At 42.0% G+C, this 19,366-nt stretch overlaps 1 protein-coding gene across 27 annotated transcripts in view; it reads left to right on the top strand.

The window, feature by feature from the left end:
- Positions 1–19,366, top strand: part of RPS6KC1 (ribosomal protein S6 kinase C1) — a 198,226-nt gene that overhangs the window by 133,955 nt on the left and 44,905 nt on the right. For 25 of the 27 annotated variants that reach the window (XR_002783603.2, XR_010319450.1, XR_010319449.1 and 22 more), the window contains 2 exons: positions 15,529–15,576; positions 16,798–16,930. Coding sequence is in view for 17 of the 27 variants with exons in the window: in XM_003419889.4 (XP_003419937.1) it covers positions 15,529–15,576; positions 16,798–16,930 (181 nt within the window). In the remaining 10 variants the exon portion in view is untranslated. Of the gene's footprint in view, positions 1–2,757; positions 2,854–15,528; positions 15,577–16,797; positions 16,931–19,366 lie in introns of those variants that run through there. The other 2 variants (XM_010599401.3, XM_064276917.1) reach the window with 2 other exon arrangements.

The raw sequence follows: 19,366 nt of genomic DNA, 5'->3' as shown, positions 1-19,366 counted from the left end.
GTTCGAATCCTCCAGGGCTCCTTGGAAACTCTGTGGGGCAGTTCTCCTCTGTCCTGTAGTGTCGTTATGAGTCAGGATCGACTCGACAACACTGGGTTTTGGTTTTTTGGTGCCAGCTGCAGTGCCGCCTTTGCCTTTTCTTCCTCATCCCATTTCTTCCTCTCCTGAACTGCTTTCCTTTACTGTTGATTTGAATATGTTCTTCTGTGTTCTTCTAATACCCTGACCTTGCCTGCCCCAGCATCCATTCAGACTGGACCGTAGTTCTTGATGTTGTTTCTGTGCCTCCTCCAACAGGTCTTCGGGCACCTCAAATGACAATGCACTTCTCTTTCTCTTTTTAAAAAAATTAACCTTCTTTATATTTTTACACAATATTTGTGGACATCTGTGATATAGAAAGAAAACCCATTGCTTTCGAGTCAGTTCCAACTCATAGTGACCCTATAAGCCAGGGTGGAACTGCCCCATAGAGTTTCCAAGGAGTGCTTTGTGGATATGAACTGCCAACCTTTGGGTTAGCAGATGTAGTTCTTAACCACTATGCCACCAGGGTTTCCCCGACATGGAAAAGATAGTCTAAGTTGAATTCTGTCCTCAAGATATGTATCTTTGGAGAATAAGTCTCTGTAGATGTCAAACACCAGCTTAGTGACTGTATCTTACTTAATTTTGTATTTTCGCCTTTAGCACACTGCCTCACAAATAGCAGATACTCAACATATATCTACTAAAAGAATGAATGAATGAGGCACCTCTCCACTCGCATTAGTCCATGAGAGGTAGGGACCATTTATACTAGTTGACCTGCTCCCTCACCATTTCTCTGCATGCCTTTTCCACGTCTGTTTTCTCGCTCACTCACTCACCACTCACTCACTCACCCACCCACCAAGTATTTAGTGAGCTCCTGCAATGTGTCAAGTGTGGAACTAGCCAGTGGAGATGTTGTGATGAATAAAACACACCTGATGGGAAGTGTAGATAAATACACTGGCCGTTATAATACAGCGTGGAAACCGTTTTGTGGGAGCATGTAGGAGGGCTGTCCAGCTGGGGCTCTGAGAGTCATCTTGGAAGAAATGGCATTCAGAGACCTATCAGATGAGTAGGCTTTAGCTGGTGGAAGTGTTCAAGGCTAAAGCAACAGGATACATGAAATGCAGGGTGTCTTGGTGAGGGAAGAGGGACTGAAGACCCTGGTGGCACAGTGGTTAAGTGCTCAGCTGCTGACCTAAAGGTCTGCTAACCAAAAGATGTGGCAGTCTGCTTCTGTAAAGATTTACAGCCTAGGAAACCCTAGAGGGCAGTTCTGCTCTGGGTTATAGAGTTGCTATGAGCTGGAATCAACTCAAAGGCAACAGGTTTGGTTTTTCTGGGGCGGGGGATGGGAGGGTGGTTCTGAGAACCCTTTGGAGCAATTCTAGTCTGTAACTCGTGGCGTTGCCATGAGTCAGAATTGACTTGATGGCAGTGGGCTTTTTTGGGGCGGGGGAGGGGGGGAGGCTAGGAGAATGAGAGAACATGCTTTTTCTCTAGACTTTCCATTTCTTCTTTTTTCCTTATTGCCCACCTGTATGTAGTCCATTCTCTTCTTTTTTCCTTATTGCCCACCTGTATTTAGTCCATTCTCTTCTTTTTTCCTTATTGCCCACCTGTATTTAGTCCATTCTCTTCTTTTTTCCTTATTGCCCACCTGTATTTAGTCCATTCTTCAAGATTTGCCTGAAAGCTTACCTCCTCCATAATTCTCATACTCTCCTTTCCTTTCTTTGGATTAAGTTTAGCATTCAGTTGTTTATTATTTCACTTGTATGATTTTTATCTCAAATATATTGCTAACCTGCCCTGTTGTTGTTAGGTGCCGTCGAGTGGGTTCCAACTCATAGTGACCTTAGGTACCACAGAACGAATCACTGCCTGGTCCTGCACCATCCTCACAATCGTTGTTATGCTTAAGCCCATTGTTGCAGCCACTGTGTCAATCCATCTCATTGAGGGTCTTCCTCTTTTTTGCTGACCCTCTACTGTACCAAACATGATGTCTTTCTCCAGGGACTGGTCCCTCCTGACAACACGTCCAAAGTGTATGAGATGAAGTCGTGCCATCCTTGCTTCTAAGGAGCATTCTGGTTGTACTTCTTCCAAGACAGATTTGTTTGTTCTTTTGGCAATCCACAGTATATTCAATATTTTTCTGGAACACCACAATTCAAAGGCGCCAGTTCTTCTTCGGTCTTCCTTATTCATTGTCCAGCTTTCGCATGCATATGAGACGATTGAAAACACCATGGCTTTGCTCAGGCACACCTTAGTCTCAGAGTGACATCTTTGCTTTCCAACACTTTAACAAGGTCTTGTGCAGAGGATTTGCCCAATGCGATGTGTCTCTTGACTGCTGCTTCCCTAGGGGGCAGGTACTCTATCTTATTCTTTATTTTCTCTGTCAATGCCTAACTGAATACAAAGCCGTCCACGCAGAATTCAGTAAATACTTGTTGAATAATTTTGACGAGAACAGAAAGAGACAATATATGTGCAAATCTGAACTTCAAAATACACTACAGCTGCAGGATCAAAGCAGAAGGGTATTACGAGCACACAACTGTGGAAACGATTCTCCTCCCATTTTCGTCCTCTCACACAGGGCGCACCTGTGGATTGTTGGCAGGGTGCTGTGTTGCAGTCAATGAAATTGTCGATTTGCAAGTGTTGTGTCTCTGTGTTTCCATATGTACTTTCAGATACTTTGGAATTTTTCAGAACATGAACATATCACGCTCTTATACCAGACGCATTTCCGAGGCCATATGAAAACCACAGAATCAATACCACAAGTTCTCCATCTGCTGTGTAAGTCGAGACTTATTAATTAAAAACATTTGAAAATAAAAGCACTTAAAGCTGCCTTGCCCTGGAGGTGTTTTCTTCTGAATAGGAGTTGGGCTGCCTTTGGTTTCAGTGGCTTGGATGTGTATTGATTGACTAGAGGATGTAGCCTCTAAGTCCATTACTGTGACGGCGTTTATTAACTGATGGCGTTTATTAACCGACTGCTTGTTGCATCCATTCTGATCGACATATAAAAGAGAACTATCTGGACATAGGTGCTGTATTTAGGGGCTTATTTCATACTTTCCAAGACCTGTAAACCAATTTGAGGACACTACAGAGCACACCTAGGCAGCAGAATGAAAATACCAAACCAGGGTGGAATACTAAACGTGGAATAGTTCACACCAACTTCAGAGTATTAGGGCTTTCTGGCAAGTGCAAATACGGATCTGAAGGTAAATACAATAGACTGCACTTTTAATTGAATTTATTTTCATCTAAATTTAGCAGTGTCAAGTCATTATCCCAAATGAACTTCAAAATTTAAGCCAGAGAAATAGAATAAATGGATTCATTGTGGAATTGAATGGCATGGACTGAACTTGGGCCCATAAACCTAGAACTTCAGAGTTTTAACCTCTCTTTAGCATAATCTCTTTGTGGCCTTGGGCAAGTTGCTTCACAAAAACAGAAAACAGACAATCAAAATGAGAATGACAGGTGTAGAGAGCTAGCTTTTAGAGCATTTAGATGGGAGAAGAGTGGTTGTTTTTCCTCGCTCTTTAGCAATTCTGTTTTAAACCCAATTTCTCTTTTATATTCTGCCTTCTGCTATATTTATATCCAGTTTCCTTACAAAGACACACCATGTCCTTTGGAAACAGGTTTTATGAAGCAATAAATGTATAGGTCTAGGATTTGAAAAATTATGTAAAGTAAAACTCTTTTTTCATACATATAAAAGATGTTTCTGTGATAGGTTTATTGTTCCCTAAATCATTAACCCCACATCCTCCTAGGAAACCTCACTGAGGAACAGCTCACTCATTGACATTTGGCTGATGTGAATATAAGAGATTTTAAAATTCATGTTTGTGGTTGAAATAATTACAACCTGGATTATTTTCTGGAGAATAGCGTGTGTTTTGCAGTGCTCTAGGGCAGGAGTAGCTCTTTGCTTAAAGATGCATATAATCCAGGGATTTGATCCAGTGACTTTTAAATGGTAAGTGGAGAAGAATTTTTTTTTTCTTTTTTAAGTTCTTTTCATCTTTTCTTTACCTGGTATTACTCTGTCAGAGAAAAACAAACTTTGCCAACCATATTTCAGCGCCTCTTGGACTGCCTTTGAATTTTGAGTAAATTACTTGTATTTGCAAGTCTGTTAAAACAAACAGACAAACAAACAAATAAACAAAACACCAAACCCACTGCCGTGGAGTCGGTTCTGACTCAGTGGCCCTGGTGGTGCAGGGTTAAGTGCTATGGCGCTAACCAGAAGGTCGGCAGTTCAGATCCACCAGCTGCTCCGTGGGAGCTCTGGGGGCAGTTCTACTCTGTCCTATAAGGTCGGCAGTTCAGATCCGCCAGCTGCTCCGTGGGAGCTCTGGGGGGCAGTTCTACTCTGTCCTATAAGGTCGGCAGTTCAGATCCGCCAGCTGCTCCGTGGGAGCTCTGGGGGCAGTTCTACTCTGTCCTATAAGGTCGGCAGTTCAGATCCGCCAGCTGCTCCGTGGGAGCTCTGGGGGGCAGTTCTACTCTGTCCTATAAGGTCGGCAGTTCAGATCCGCCAGCTGCTCCGTGGGAGCTCTGGGGGCAGTTCTACTCTGTCCTATAAGGTCGGCAGTTCAGATCCGCCAGCTGCTCCGTGGGAGCTCTGGGGGCAGTTCTACTCTGTCCTATAAGGTCGGCAGTTCAGATCCGCCAGCTGCTCCGTGGGAGCTCTGGGGGCAGTTCTACTCTGTCCTATAAGGTCGGCAGTTCAGATCCGCCAGCTGCTCCGTGGGAGCTCTGGGGGCAGTTCTACTCTGTCCTATAAGGTCGGCAGTTCAGATCCGCCAGCTGCTCCGTGGGAGCTCTGGGGGGCAGTTCTACTCTGTCCTATAAGGTCGGCAGTTCAGATCCACCAGCTGCTCCGTGGGAGCTCTGGGGGCAGTTCTACTCTGTCCTATAAGGTCGGCAGTTCAGATCCGCCAGCTGCTCCGTGGGAGCTCTGGGGGGCAGTTCTACTCTGTCCTATAAGGTCGGCAGTTCAGATCCGCCAGCTGCTCCGTGGGAGCTCTGGGGGCAGTTCTACTCTGTCCTATAAGGTCGGCAGTTCAGATCCGCCAGCTGCTCCGTGGGAGCTCTGGGGGCAGTTCTACTCTGTCCTATAAGGTCGGCAGTTCAGATCCGCCAGCTGCTCCGTGGGAGCTCTGGGGGGCAGTTCTACTCTGTCCTATAAGGTCGGCAGTTCAGATCCGCCAGCTGCTCCGTGGGAGCTCTGGGGGCAGTTCTACTCTGTCCTATAAGGTCGGCAGTTCAGATCCGCCAGCTGCTCCGTGGGAGCTCTGGGGGGCAGTTCTACTCTGTCCTATAAGGTCGGCAGTTCAGATCCGCCAGCTGCTCCGTGGGAGCTCTGGGGGCAGTTCTACTCTGTCCTATAAGGTCGGCAGTTCAGATCCGCCAGCTGCTCCGTGGGAGCTCTGGGGGCAGTTCTACTCTGTCCTATAAGGTCGGCAGTTCAGATCCGCCAGCTGCTCCGTGGGAGCTCTGGGGGGCAGTTCTACTCTGTCCTATAAGGTCGCTATGAGTAGGTCTATTTCAGCATCACCAAAATACTCGTATTTCTTTTTCTGGTGTTATGATTCGTAACATATCTTGAAAGATAAAGTTTTTCTGGTAGCGTTTGCTCTGTTTTTAGCTGTGATCATGATGAAGAACTGTGATCCTTAAAAAAATCATCGTGATTGTTATAAGGTACAAAACGTGAATTGAGTTTGCGTGGGGCAAGCAGACACAATACAGAATTTCATTAGGCGATAGAAACCAGAGCGTGTCGCAGTCAGCAGGTTACGGGTGTGCTGACTTAGCTTAAGTGGAGGGCGGGAGAAATGGGCTTTAGTATGACGCCTCTTATGGGATGGGAATAATAATGCCCTCGTTTTAAATAACACTAATGCTCTGTGGAAGCTTTGAGGAATTAAAAAAATCTAGATTAAGATGAGAATTAATGCAAACAGTGTTATCTGTTGATATTTTAAAACCAAGAATTAAAAGGTACTTTTTGTATTATTTTCCAAAAAATATTTTCTATATTGGTTTACTTCTAATGACATTTAAAATACTAAAAAAAAAAAAAAAAAAAAAAAAAGGCAGAAAGCAAAGATGAAGCACAAGAAAAATTTCATAGTAGTAAGTTCCTTTTTAAGATGAATCTATGCCAATATGAGAATATATAACTGAATAGAGCCAGGTTCTTAAGATTCTGTTTTTTAATAGACTCCATAGTATTTTGTTTGAATATGTGGTATTGTGGGGAATGTAATCATTACTTTAAATAAATGACATTTTTGAGTAGGCAGAAATCAGGGCTTTTAATTGGAATTTTGTGGTTTTTGTGACACCTTGTCTCAAAGTACATTTTCCTTGTGTAATGTTTAGATTGTAGGTATGGGATCCAAAGCAAAGTGCCTTATTTTTACAACAGCATGAAGCATACCTACCTTTATTATTATTGATTAAAACACCTTCAATTATTATATTTCATTTTACTTATCATACGCTTATTTTGAATAAAATTATAGATGATTTTAAGTTTGACTAGACCTCTTCTTTTTTTTTTTCCTTTTGAAGAAAAATCAGCACATCGTGACTTACTTAAGGAAATTCCACAAGAGTTAGTGTTTCTCTGTCTTTATTCAGCTGCTGGAGCCCCCGTGACCTTGAGTGCGTCCGTGGTGGCCAGTGGTTCGTGATGCCCCGTGTTTTCTGGTAGCTTGTCTGCTGCCCGCCTCTGGGCCCCTGGTCCCCCTCGTGCCACGTAGGCAGTGTTCCCTCAGCCTCTCGTCTGGAGGCTTTGATGCGTGGGTTCTGAAGGTGGCCGCAGTGACTTCGGGCAGCAGCAGATGGTGAACCTTCAGGCTGCCACCAGCTATGCTGGTGTTACCTCGGGAAGTTCTCGTTTGATGGAGAATCAGAACTGCATATGAAAGAGCTTTCACCGCTGAAATATCTTTTAATTAAAATATTTGCATACTAAAACCTTTGCAAATGTCTGGGCATTTAAAGAAATCTAAAGTCAGTTATTTTTTTATAAAGTAATTATTTACCGCTTTAGTTTCATATGCTAGTTGCTCTTTCTAATCTGGTTTTCTCCCCTTGTCCCTGCCCTAATTGCATGGAATAAAGACAGATAAGATACTTGGGTAACCGAAACGGAGGCTGTTTTGAAGAGCTGCAGATGCTCGGGTAAACATTTCAGATAAACTTTGAATTATGGATTTTAACTGAAAAGAAATGTGGATTTTGAGTCCTACCTGCCTACGTCTTAGCAGAGCTGATCTGTTGTTTTCTGTCTTTTAAGCCTCAGAGAGAGGTTTCACTTTGCTCTGAGTTGGTTGGCGATTCTTTGACTTTGCCATCAGTCCAGAAAGCAATACCCTTTTTGGATTGCTTGTTCATTCACTTCATGATAATGTGATGTGTTGGAAATTCTCCTGGTACAAATAAAGTACTGATAAGGCTCCAGAGAATTTTTTTGTCCCTCCTAGATCATAGGGGTAACCTTTACACTTTTCTGTACTGAAGATAGATCCTTGAGAGTAGCAGACAAAAATATCCTTTACACACTAGAGCTGTAAGTATCCGTGTCAGCTTTACTCTCCGTACGTTAGCCTCATCAGTGAAACACCTTTGTGAGCATTTGACTACCACCAACAGGTTGGTCTCATGGCCTAGCCTGAGAGAAGTGCCTCTACACACCGTGCTCTTGATGCGGCGGCTTCTGATAGATGCAAAGCTATAAGCTCGGTGCGTTTTACTCTCTTTTCTGCTGAAGACAGATCCTTGAGAGGAGTAGATGAAGACATCTTTTTGCTTTTGGAGTTGCTGGGCAATGGTCGTGGGGCGTTACTAGCCTCCTGATGCCAAAGAAAGAGAGAGTCCCCAGTAAGAAGGGCGGTTGGTATTAACGGTCACCTGGTGTTCCTCCTTGTTTTCTGTTAGTTGGATTTTTGTCAGAGACATCTTGTGAGAAAGAAGATGTGAAATTAGCAATTAACAGTAGAGACACATTTTGAATATTGTAAGAATACAAAATGAGAAATGGATTTTTAGCAGTTAATGTAAATAACATCTGATTATCATCATATGGTCTTAGGGGAGGGAAGCAAAAAGTTTAGGGCTCTAAGTTGGTTGTTCAAAACTATTTTATTTCTACAAAAGGGTAACATTACCGGCTCCTGTAATGTTGCCAAGAAGGGTTTTATCCCTGAAGCGTAGGCTATTTAAAAGGGAATACAGCAAGTGTAATCTTTTTCTGAAACTGTGTTGAATAAAAACTGACTTACTTGCAAATAGGACTTGTCTGTTTTCCCTGTCTTCTTATTGTGTTGATCCCATTCTTCTCTGATATGCTTAGTTATGTGTGAATTCTCAGTAGTATAATTTGTGCACCTGAAGTCTCATTCAGATTACATCCAGCAAATACGATTAGGGAAAGACTGTGTTTGTCAGATATAACTATCCCGGTAGGATTTCCTTAAACATTCTTTTAACTTTTATTAATTGTTCTAGATCCCTGTGAAGTAACTAGCACCAAAGTAAAGACGTATTCCCTCAACTTACCAGGTTTTTTCTTTATAAAGGATTGGAGTTGAAGTTAGTTTCACAGACTTACAGACTTCTAATGTCAACATTTAAATGAAGTGTCTGAAAAAATTTGAGAACGTGGTGACACTTGGTCCTCAGTGAAGGGAACTTTCCACACTTCCTCACCACAATCATAGTGTCTTTGTCGCAGCATCTCTCTTCTCTTCTCAAATTTATCCTTCTTTATATACTTGAAAAAAAAAATCATCATTTGATGCTTTTGATGTATTTTTTCTTCCCTGTCTTTGGAATGGTGGTGCGTAGTTGAATATTAACCAAACAAACCAAACCCCTTGCCACTGAGTTGATTCTGACTCATAGTGACCCCATAGGACAGAGTAGAAGTGCCCCATAGAGTTTCCTACCCTGAAATCTTTATGGGAGCAGATCACCAGGTCTTTTCTCCTGCAGAGCAGCTAGTGGGTTCAAACCGCTGACCTTTTGATTAACAGCCGAGCACTTAACTACTGAGCCACCGAGGATCCTTAGTTAAATATTGTTGTTGTTGCTAGGTCTTTCTTATTCTAGTTAACAAAAAGACCAGACCTTTAATGCATTGGAGCTTTTCCTACTCTTGCTGTGGAAGAAGAGTGGGCAAAGCCCTTGTGTTGGTGGAACTGGAGAACAGATGAAACTAGCTTTCCTGAAGGGCTAAGTTGTCTGCTTCTTTTTCCAGTTAGAAGCAGTCATTCTGTGTATTACTGTAGGGCGAAGATGAGTAATCTCTTCTGTTAACACCGTATGCTAATATAGTACTGATAAGTCAGTGTGAAAAATGAAAGGGAGAAATACATTAATGGTGTTCTTTGTGTAGGTGTGCTGTCCAAGATAATTATTTCACGACCGTTTTAGTTACAGGACTTGTTTTATCCTGAAGTAAAAGATGGTTTTAGAAGCCTTTTATTGGAAAGACAATTGTGTCAAATTAGTGCCAAATTAGATTTTTGTCTTTATAAAGGTGAGCAAACCCATGAGCAGTTTTTAAATTGATGTGTTCTAGTCTACAGATGAACAAATTCTGTTTGAGGGTTAAAGAAGCTATTATTTTGTCCTTTATGCTGACAGCTTCATTGCAGATTGGCCGACTGTTGGCATTAAAAAAATGTTTGGCTCCTTATGATCTTTATGCGACTGTAATATTAACACAGCTCCATAGCACACTGTTCATTAAGAAATGACTGTAAATGAGGTTGAAGCGTGTAAATTTGGAAAGATACAGATGTTAAAGGCAGTCGTTTCTCTTTGTATACAGCCGTATGGCTAATAATTTCCAAGTGGCTAAAGCTCTTGTTAGCAGGAGTGCTGGTGTGTTAAGAATGGCTCTATAAATAACTTTAAGAACTGAAGTTGAAGGTGCTTCTTTTAAAGACTATTGTTAACTAAACATTATTGCCAAACAGATGGGAAGCATTCAGCAGCCTGATGTTTTTAGGTCTAATTCTATTATCACCAGCGCTGTATGGCTCAGATGAAGAGGTGTATCCAGAGGCCAATTTATAATCATTTAGCCAACACCTGTTTGGGAGAAATTGACAGTCAAAGGGCACATTTTAAAAAAATCGCATATGTTCTTGTGTTTATTGCCTCAGTGTGAACATTGTCTAGTTGCAAACAAACTTGTTAGAAGAAGAAAGTAAATGTAAACAGAGCAGTAGTTCCCAGCCATGTTTATCGATCTTAATTTGGCCTTTTTATCTAATCTGCTTCATGCTTCATGGCTAAGTGAGACCAGCAAAGAGCTATGGCTCCTGATTTACGCAGGTATTTTCTGTTTAGTCAATTAAGAGGCTTCTGGTTGTTGTTAGGTGCTGTGGAGTCGGTTCCAATTCATAGCGACCTTGTGTATAACGGAACGTAACACTACCTGGTCCTGTGCCATCCTCACAATTGTTGTTATGCTTGGGCCCACTGTTGCAGCCAGTGTGTCAGTCTATCTTGTTGAGGGTCTTCCTCTTTTTCGCTGACCCAAGCATGGTGTCCTTCTCCAGGGTTTGGTCCCTGTTGATAATGTGTCCAAAGTCTTTGAAACAAAAGTCTCATCATCCTTGCTTCTAAGGAGCATTCTGGCTGTAAGTCTTCCAAGACAGACTTGTTCGTTCTTCTGGCAGTTCATGGTCTATTCAGTATTCTTTGCCAACAGTTGATAACTCAAAGGTATCTACTTTTGTCTTCCTTATTCATTGTCTAGCTTTCACATGCATATGGGGCGATTGAAAATACCATGGCTTGGGTAAGGCACACCTTAGTCCTCAAAGTGACATCTGTGCTTTTGGTAGGAGAAAGAATTTCTTTTCTATAATTTTCAGTTTCCATACCTTTCACCCAGTGAAATGTTTTTTGTCTTATGTAGATGTGTTTCCAAAGGGGATCGGTATTCTGATGAGTGGATTAAAGGAGTCACAACTTGATATAAAAGCAAATGAGACTAAAGGAACAGTAAGTGTCTTCATGGACTCAACAGAAGTTTGTTCACTGAGCCCTCATTAGCAGAGAGACGGCCATGGCGTCTCCTTTTGGACTCATGATATATTAATTTAACTTTCAAGATTCAAGTTTTACAAATATGTTTCCATGCCATGCAGGTTCAAGATTTGTGGTAAGTACAGGTCAGAGGACAATTATGGGGAGAATAAATAAACAAAAAAACCAAACAAACTGGTTGCTGTCAAGTCGATCCTGACTCATGGTGCTCCCATGCGTTTCAGAGTAGAGCTGTGTTCCGTAGGGTTTTCATGACTCTGACCTTTAGAAAGCAGATCGCCAAGCCTTTCTTCTGAGGCACCTCTCGGTGGGTTTGAACTGCCAGCCTTTCTGTTAGTAGCTGAATGCCTGGCAGTGTGCGCCACCCAGAGACTCCTCCGGGGAGACTAGGTCTACTCTATCTGGAAAAAATCGTAATCCATACTTTTGTTCGAACCTCACTAACTTTCATTCTGATTCCTTCTGACCCACCTCTCCACGGAAAGATTTGCATACGTTGCCTCCATTTTCTCACCACCCAGGGCATCTGACTTCTTTCCCTGCCAGTCCACTGCATAATGAAGTTTTGAAAGTAACCAGGGACTCCTGGCTGCCGTGGCCAGATGAACTTCCCAGGTCTCACCCGTCATGGCTCCTCTTTGTTGCTTGACCCAGGTGACTGTTCTCATCTGAGGCATTCTCTCTCCCTGACATCGAATCACTGTTTTTCTGGTTTTATTTGTACTTTTCTGACTATATTTTGGTTGTTGTGTTATCCAACCACAATATAGATAATTAAAAAAAATTCAGACACAACTAGCATAGCTTAGCAGCTAAGAGGAAGGGCCCTGGAGCCAGACTACCATGGCTTAAATTTCAGCCAGTTAGGTTTGTGGACCTGGGCAGGTTCTCTGCTTGTTTCCTCATCTATAAAACTGGGTTAATGAAAGTATGCCTGCTCGTTGGGTTGTTGAGTGCGTGCCATGGTTTAATTCTTTAAAGTCTAGCACAGTGCCCGGTGGTGCATTCTCGTGTCTTCGGCTGTCATCTTTATGGAGGATGTGCAAATAGAAATCTTCAGTCCTGATTTATTTTCTAAGTTCCAGCCCCACATTGCCGTCCACCTTCCAAACTTTTATACTTGAATTCATTATCCTATGTTTATATTCCATTTACTGTGTGCGAGTGATGTGTTTTATGTTGGAGGAAATACAGTTTCTGCCTTGTATTCATTTTCTATCTCTGCCGTAACAAATTACCACAAACTTGGCATCTTAAAACGACATAAATTTATTACCTCACAGTTCTGTAAGTCAGAGGTCTGACACAAGCATCACTGGGGTAACATCAAGGTGTTGGGCAGGGCTTCATTCCTTACTGGAAGCTTTGGGGAAGAATCTGCTTCTGTCAGGTTTCTTGCTGAATTCCGAGGTCTCCGTTTCCTTGCTGGCTGTCAGCCAGAGGGTGGTCTTTGCTCCTGGAAGTTGCCAGTGTTCCTTGTCCTGTGTTCTCTGGGCTCTTGGAGGCCTCCGTCCGCTCTCACATGAGGGAGGGCCCCTCCATCTCCCAGCCAGCACGATGCTCCCTCTCAGGCTTCCAGTTTCTCTGGTTTCCCTTCTGCTGTGTCACTTCTGCGCCTTCCACTTTTTCTAGCGGGAAAATTCTCTGCTTTTTAGGGTTATTGTGCTTAGGTTGAGGGTACCCAGATATTCCAAGACAATTTGCCTATTTTAAGACCAGTACTTAGTACTTAACATCTACAACGTCCCTCTTGGCAGTAACATAACATATTCACGAGTTCCAGGAATTAGGACATGGAAATTTTTAGGGGGAGGATCTTGCTCTGCCTACCAAAACCCAAACCAAACCCATCAAGTGGATTCCTACTCAGCGACCCTGTAGGACAGAGTAGAACTGTCCCACTGAGTTTCCAAGGCTGTAAATCTTTACAGAAGCAGACTGCCATATCTTTCCCCTGCAGAGTGGCTGGTGGGTTTAAACTAATGACCATTTGTTTAGCAGCTGAGTGCTTTAACCATTGTGCCACCAGGGCCCTTTCTTCTGCCTACCATGTGCCTGTAAAGAGCTTGAAGTCTGGTTGGGAGATAGACAAGTGAACAAGTAAAACCAAACGAAGGGTTAGAGATGCCGTAACAGAAGCTGGTGCTGTGTGTAGTGGAAGAGCAAAGGAGGGAAGTAGTCAGCTTTACTGAGAGAGAAGCTGACATTCGAGCTGAGTCTGGAAAGATGAGTATGTGTTTGATAAGTGGCTGGGGAAACATTCCAGGAAGAAGAAACAACAACAGCAATAAAAAGAAAAAAATCTGTTTTCATCAAGTCGATTTTGACGCATAGCTTACCCTGTAGGACAGAGTAGAACTGCCCCCTAGGATTTTCAAGGACGGCTTGGTAGGTTCAGACTGCCAGCCTTTTGGTTAGCAGCCGAACTCTTAACCACTGCGCCTGCCACCAGGGTTTCTAGGTAACAATAATAGCAATGATAATAAGTGGCTGTGCTAAGTACTTTTACAAGATTATCTCACAGAAATCTTCACAAATGGTGGGAAAAAAAAAAATTTTTTTTTTTTTTTACCATTATTATTCCCATTTTGCAGATGAGAAAACAAAGGCTTAGAGGCATTAAGAAAGTAGTCTAGGGAAATCATTTCCGGGCAGTCCTCTGGAGTCCATGCTTGTAGTCATACCTTATAGTACTTAGTATGTTTGAGCTGTAAATGTTTTCACATGTAGAGCAGGAGTGGCAAAATTACCTCACTGGATTGTGGAAAGCATCAACGTTGATTACACTTGGGTAAAGCACCGCACATTGTGGTCGGTGGGGGGGGGGTGGGGTGGGGTGGAGGAAATGCTTAGTTGGCAGAATTGACTGGACTTCGTCATTGACTATGGAGGCAGGGGGTGGAGGGAGCCTAGAGTGGTTGGTGATGCTATTTAATACCACAGGAGGAAAAAGGCTTTTTTGTTGCTTGGTGGCGGGAGGGCTTTGAGAGGGCAGAGGGATGAGTTCAGGAGATAGCTCTGGGAATATTCAGTTGAGATTAAGTGGACACGTGAACAGCCTAGGTTAAGCACTCAGAAGAGAGGTCACAAATGAGGTTGTCACTATTGTCTCAAATCCATCACGTCTAAAATGAGACTTGCCTTTTCCTCAAACCGGTTCCCGTCTTCACGCCCCTGTCTCTCTCAGAGGTGCCACCATTCTTCTGTTTTCCTGAGCTTGTCATCCACATCATCCTTGACTCCTGCCTTTCCTTACCCAGTGATAGGCTGGTGGATGTTCAACAGCCAGTTCTCTTAGAAGGAAATAATAGCCCCAGTTTGCAGCGTTTGCTGATTCCTGTGGTGTAAATGCTCCCGCCGCGGCCAGTTTCAGGCTGTGGCTGCCTTTATGCTACGACAGCAGAGCTGAATGGCTGCCGCAGAGATCGTGTGGGCCTGCAGAGCCGAAGATGTGTGCTGTCTGCCTTTCATAGGAAAAGTTTCCCAACCTCTGCTGTAAGTGTCTCCAAAATAAGAAAACATTGACGTGGTGGGATCATTCTCTACCTCTGTCCATTCCTTCTTCCCATCCAGAAGCAAAGGGGCAATGGGTGAGATCACAGAGGGTCTTGAGGCCATTTTACAAATTTTAGGCTTTTTCTGAGTGAGCTGGAGAAGCCATGTGATCTAACTTAGGTTTCAAAAGGAAAATCTCTTCTGCTGTTTCGAGAATAGACCATAAGGTGGAGGCAGGGAAGCCAGTTGGGAAGCCATGGTTATAATCCAGGTAAGAGATGGTCTTTGCTTGTGTCAGGTGGACTCAGCCTTGGAAGTGGTGAGGAGAGTTCCGGCGCTGGGTACGTGTTGAAGATAGAGCCTACAGGATTTGCTGATGGAAAGAGAGGAGTCAAGGAGTCCAAGGAGCAGTACCAAAAGCATGCCTTAGGCTAGAGCCTGAGTTACTGAGATCACAGAAGTTACTACACAAGGGGTTTTAGGAAGCAAATTGGGACGTCAGCAATTCCTGTAAACATTTTTTTTACGACTTACTCCTAACCATGAATGTTCCATGAGGAAAAATTCTTTGTTTAAAATAAAATTCCCTTTACTTTTATGAAATAGATCTTAAAATAAATCTAGGAAATGATAATAATATTTCTAAAATATAGCTTTTTTAAAAAAGGAAACAATAATAAAACCTATTTTGAATAATGCTATTTTAATTTTGTGATTTGGTAACTTAAAAAAAAAATCTATTCATAAATAACAATTTTGGCAGGTCAGTTCCAATGCCTCCCCAAACCCTTAAAGTTTAGTTTCAAAGGTAAAGAGGTAGTGTTCCATCGTATTGTGAGTAAATTATTATTCTTGTCTTCTACGTAGGTTTTACTTGTCATGGACACGAGGACAGAGCAGACGTTCATTTTAAAAGTAAGTAGAATTTGTATGTTTAATGAATTTAAACATTTATTTCAAATTATGCTTCTGAAAGAAAATATGTTATTTTTTACTCTGGGTGATTTGCATGATCTTATCTTTGTGGTGATCGGTATATATATATATATATATTTATTAATATGTTCTCCCATCACAGTTGATAAATACTCTTATCATACACATTTAAAGAGAGTTTTATGTTATACAGGATAGAGTTAATAATTTGGATAACTTGAAGAATCCCTTACTGCTATTTAAGTGTGTAATTAATTACATCTGAAATACACTGTGTGATTTGTGAAGGCTGCACACAGTCTCACCTCCGGTTATGATTGCAGTTCTTAAGAGCTGAAGTTTTTGTAAGTCTTTGTTACAGGCAAACGTTAGCAAAGTGTTATCTATATTCTGGGCCCGCTTTTTGATCTAAATTCAATTTTGATTCTATTTATAACTGAATTTATAACTAAATGAATAGGAGAGAAAAAAACCTTCAATTTTCTAATTTCAAAATTGTATCTGAAATGGATTATGACAGTACATATTCTAAAAATATCCTAATTTAAGCATTTCCGCAGCATCCAAAGGGGGATTGATTGATTTTATATTTCTTTTTGTAATACCTGTTCTTTGGTTTATCAAGATGATTGTAGGAGACACTGGCATTTCCTGACGCACAGTTGTTTTTGTAAATATACCTCATCACTCGGGTTTCCCTGGCCTTTTAAACCAGTTTTGACACCAGAAAATACACCTACTTTGTTCCTTTGAAGAGAACTTAATAATCTTTGTAATTTTTTGAAATAGAAAATTTAAATTGCCTGTTTAATCTAGGCATGCCTTTTGTGCGTCAGGAATTTGAGTTGCTCTCACAATGTCCATTGCTTTAAAGATACGCGTAAGTAAAACGAAACTTAAAGAAAGGTCGTAGAGAAATAACTGTGTGTCATCCTGATGACTTAGTCTGAGAGCTTCTCTAATAAAAACACTGACCCACGTAATTGATTTTAATGGCAGCTTTGTGGCTTCTTCCGTTCTCTGGACTCAGGCCAGATGCCATCAGCATAGCCTCCAGGGACCGAGGGGCACGGAGCGGCAGATGAGTGGCTTCTCTGAAGCCCAGAGTCACTCGGATAGATTAGTTTGGTTGATAAACACAGAGCACAGCAGGCTCCAAAGGCAACTGAGGGTACAACTGACCTTTTTGTTCTCTGTCAGGGTCTAAGGAGAAGCAGTGAGTACAGCAGGGACAGAAAGACCATCATCCCCCGCTGTGTGCCCAACATGGTCTGTCTGCACAAGTACATCATCTCGGAGGAGTCGGTGTTTCTCGTGTTGCAGCACGTGGAAGGTCAGTGTGTGGCCCGCGCGTGTGAAGGAGACTGTCAGCTCCCTTACTGTCCGTTTGTAGGGCGACGCCCTCCTTGCTGTCGTTTCTCGGGCAGAAGAAGTATGTGAAACACCTGTAAGACAGTTTTCTAATCCCTCTGCTCTGCCTCCCTACCTTGAGCCGTGTGGGCAAGCGCAAACCCGGATGAGCTGCAGGTTTCGTTTAACTATAGTCACATTTCTTAGATGTATTTAACGACTTCCTTTCTCTCAGAATTGAGGTAATAGAACGCGAACTTCAGCGTGTGGAGCTCAGCTTTATCTTAGGGATTTTATTTTGTTCTCTTGGTCTCTGCTAAAAAGACACATTAATGTTAGATGACTGATATAAAAGGCATCCCCTGAAGAATTAGCTAATATACCTCCCTTTTTAGAAGGCAAGGGTATTTGCTTAATATTTGACATGACCTAGTCATTCTGACCTGGGTCTTAACTAACGCAGCCAGTGGCACTGTGTACGGATACAAAGGAGAGGTACTGTGCTCTGCCTTCAGACTGTTCATGAAATTTCAGCTCTTAGTAGAGGGAACAGATGGCCAAAAAATGTTATGTTTTGATTTGTTTTTGCCTTTTAACAGGTTATTTTAAATAGTCTTTATTTAGAATGACCGAGTACAGCATCTAAATATAAATTCACTTAATAAATAAGACTGGCTTTTGGCTTTTAAGAGGTGTTCTTAAAATAGTAGAAAAATTTTTCATATTTCACGAAGATATTATTTTACGTTACTGAGAATAAAGAACTGTGGTGCTTTACTAATAGGCATGACGTCTGGATTTAATGCATTTTCCCAGGAAAAGGAGTCGTTGCTTTGTGGAATGAGGTCTCTTGTGATAACTAATGCAAGATTCTTGACGGGGGCAATAAACTATTAATACTGTTTATTATGAGGCACAGCACAAGATAACTACAGATGGAGGGAAGACCTCCATATGCGGTGTTTAATAGGAAATTCAGAAGGGGCTCCGTGGTCTCTCAGGTATTAAGAGAGTTAATTGCGTGTGTGAATTGGATAACTCATTCACCTTTGTTCAGACATTATGGACAGCTTTTATCTGAGGATACCAGTGCATTACAGACATTATTGAATTAGAGGTCATGTCATCTGATAGCGAAATACAGCCACCTCTGGTGTGGAACAAAATAACTTGCGTAGTAATAATCTATAATAATTTAGAACAAGGTCAGTAGGATGAATGTAATTATAGTCGGTATTCTATTACCCAGTGTGGATTATTCATGTGGGAGATTATCTGTGGTAAATTTTCAATCCTAGCTCACCCCTGCTACGCACAGCTTCATCTTCCTCCTCTTCCTCTTCTTCTCCAAATCATACTTCAGTTTTTCTCCTGCCGTTTCCACACCCTCTTACACCCCCTAATGCCGATATTCTGACTGATTTACTTTAATACTGTAGTAATTTTATACAGTCTGTCTTAAGGTCATACACTCATGGCTTTCACATTTTCCCCGCTTTTAGATTCTCTTTGCCAAGTTTCTTTTTCCTTTACTGTCGACCACACTTCACTTTGAAATGTCACATGACCATAGCATTTGTCCCGGGTTATTTAAATCTGAGGCAAAGGTGGAGATCTCTTTTGGCCATTTGGTTTAGGTGTCTATTGTTTAGTTTTAAAATGCAGAAATATTAAATTATGGTGCATGTAGGAACTCTGGATGGATTTAATACTCAACAAATTTATTGAGCCCATACTGTGTACGAGGCCCTCTTTTAGGTGAGCAGGCAGAACAAGTATGATCATTTGAAGTTTATATTCTTGTTGTGGAGAGTCAAACAAACAAAAACAAAAATACAAAAAGCAAGAGAATATTGGATAAGAATAGGAACTATATCTTTACACAGGGAACTCTCATAGAGAATGCTGTAGATTATATAATCAGGGAAGCCCTCTGTGAGGCGACATATAAGTGGTCCTAAACGACAGAAAGGGAACAACCATTTTATACATAAAGGGTAAAAGCACGTTCCAGGAAGAGGGATCAGTGCTAGAAATCTAAGGCAGAAACAAACTGGAATACTGAATGAGCCAGGAAGGAGACCGTTTGGTTGGAACGTAGTGGGTCAGAACAGCAGTGGTGTATGAGGCGATTGGAGAAGCAGGTGGGAGCCTTGTATGGAAGGATAAGGATTTGGCTTTTATTCAGGTGTTTTGGGAAACCATTGGACATCTTAAGTGGTGACAGGATCTGATTTATGATTTACATTTTTAAAAGATCATTCTGGCCCCATATGGGGAGTGGATTGTAAGAATAGAAGCAGTTGGAAGGCTTATGTCTCGGTGAGAGAAAATGATGGCATGGCCTTCTGGGGGGCACTAAACCATTTGCCGTTGAGTTGATTTCAACTCCTGATGACCTCATTGTGTCAGAGTAGAA

The sequence above is a fragment of the Loxodonta africana genome, chromosome 25, assembly GCF_030014295.1.
Source record: "Loxodonta africana isolate mLoxAfr1 chromosome 25, mLoxAfr1.hap2, whole genome shotgun sequence".
NCBI classification, from domain to species: Eukaryota; Metazoa; Chordata; class Mammalia; order Proboscidea; family Elephantidae; genus Loxodonta; species Loxodonta africana.
This window is presented reverse-complemented; position numbering and strand designations above follow the sequence as displayed.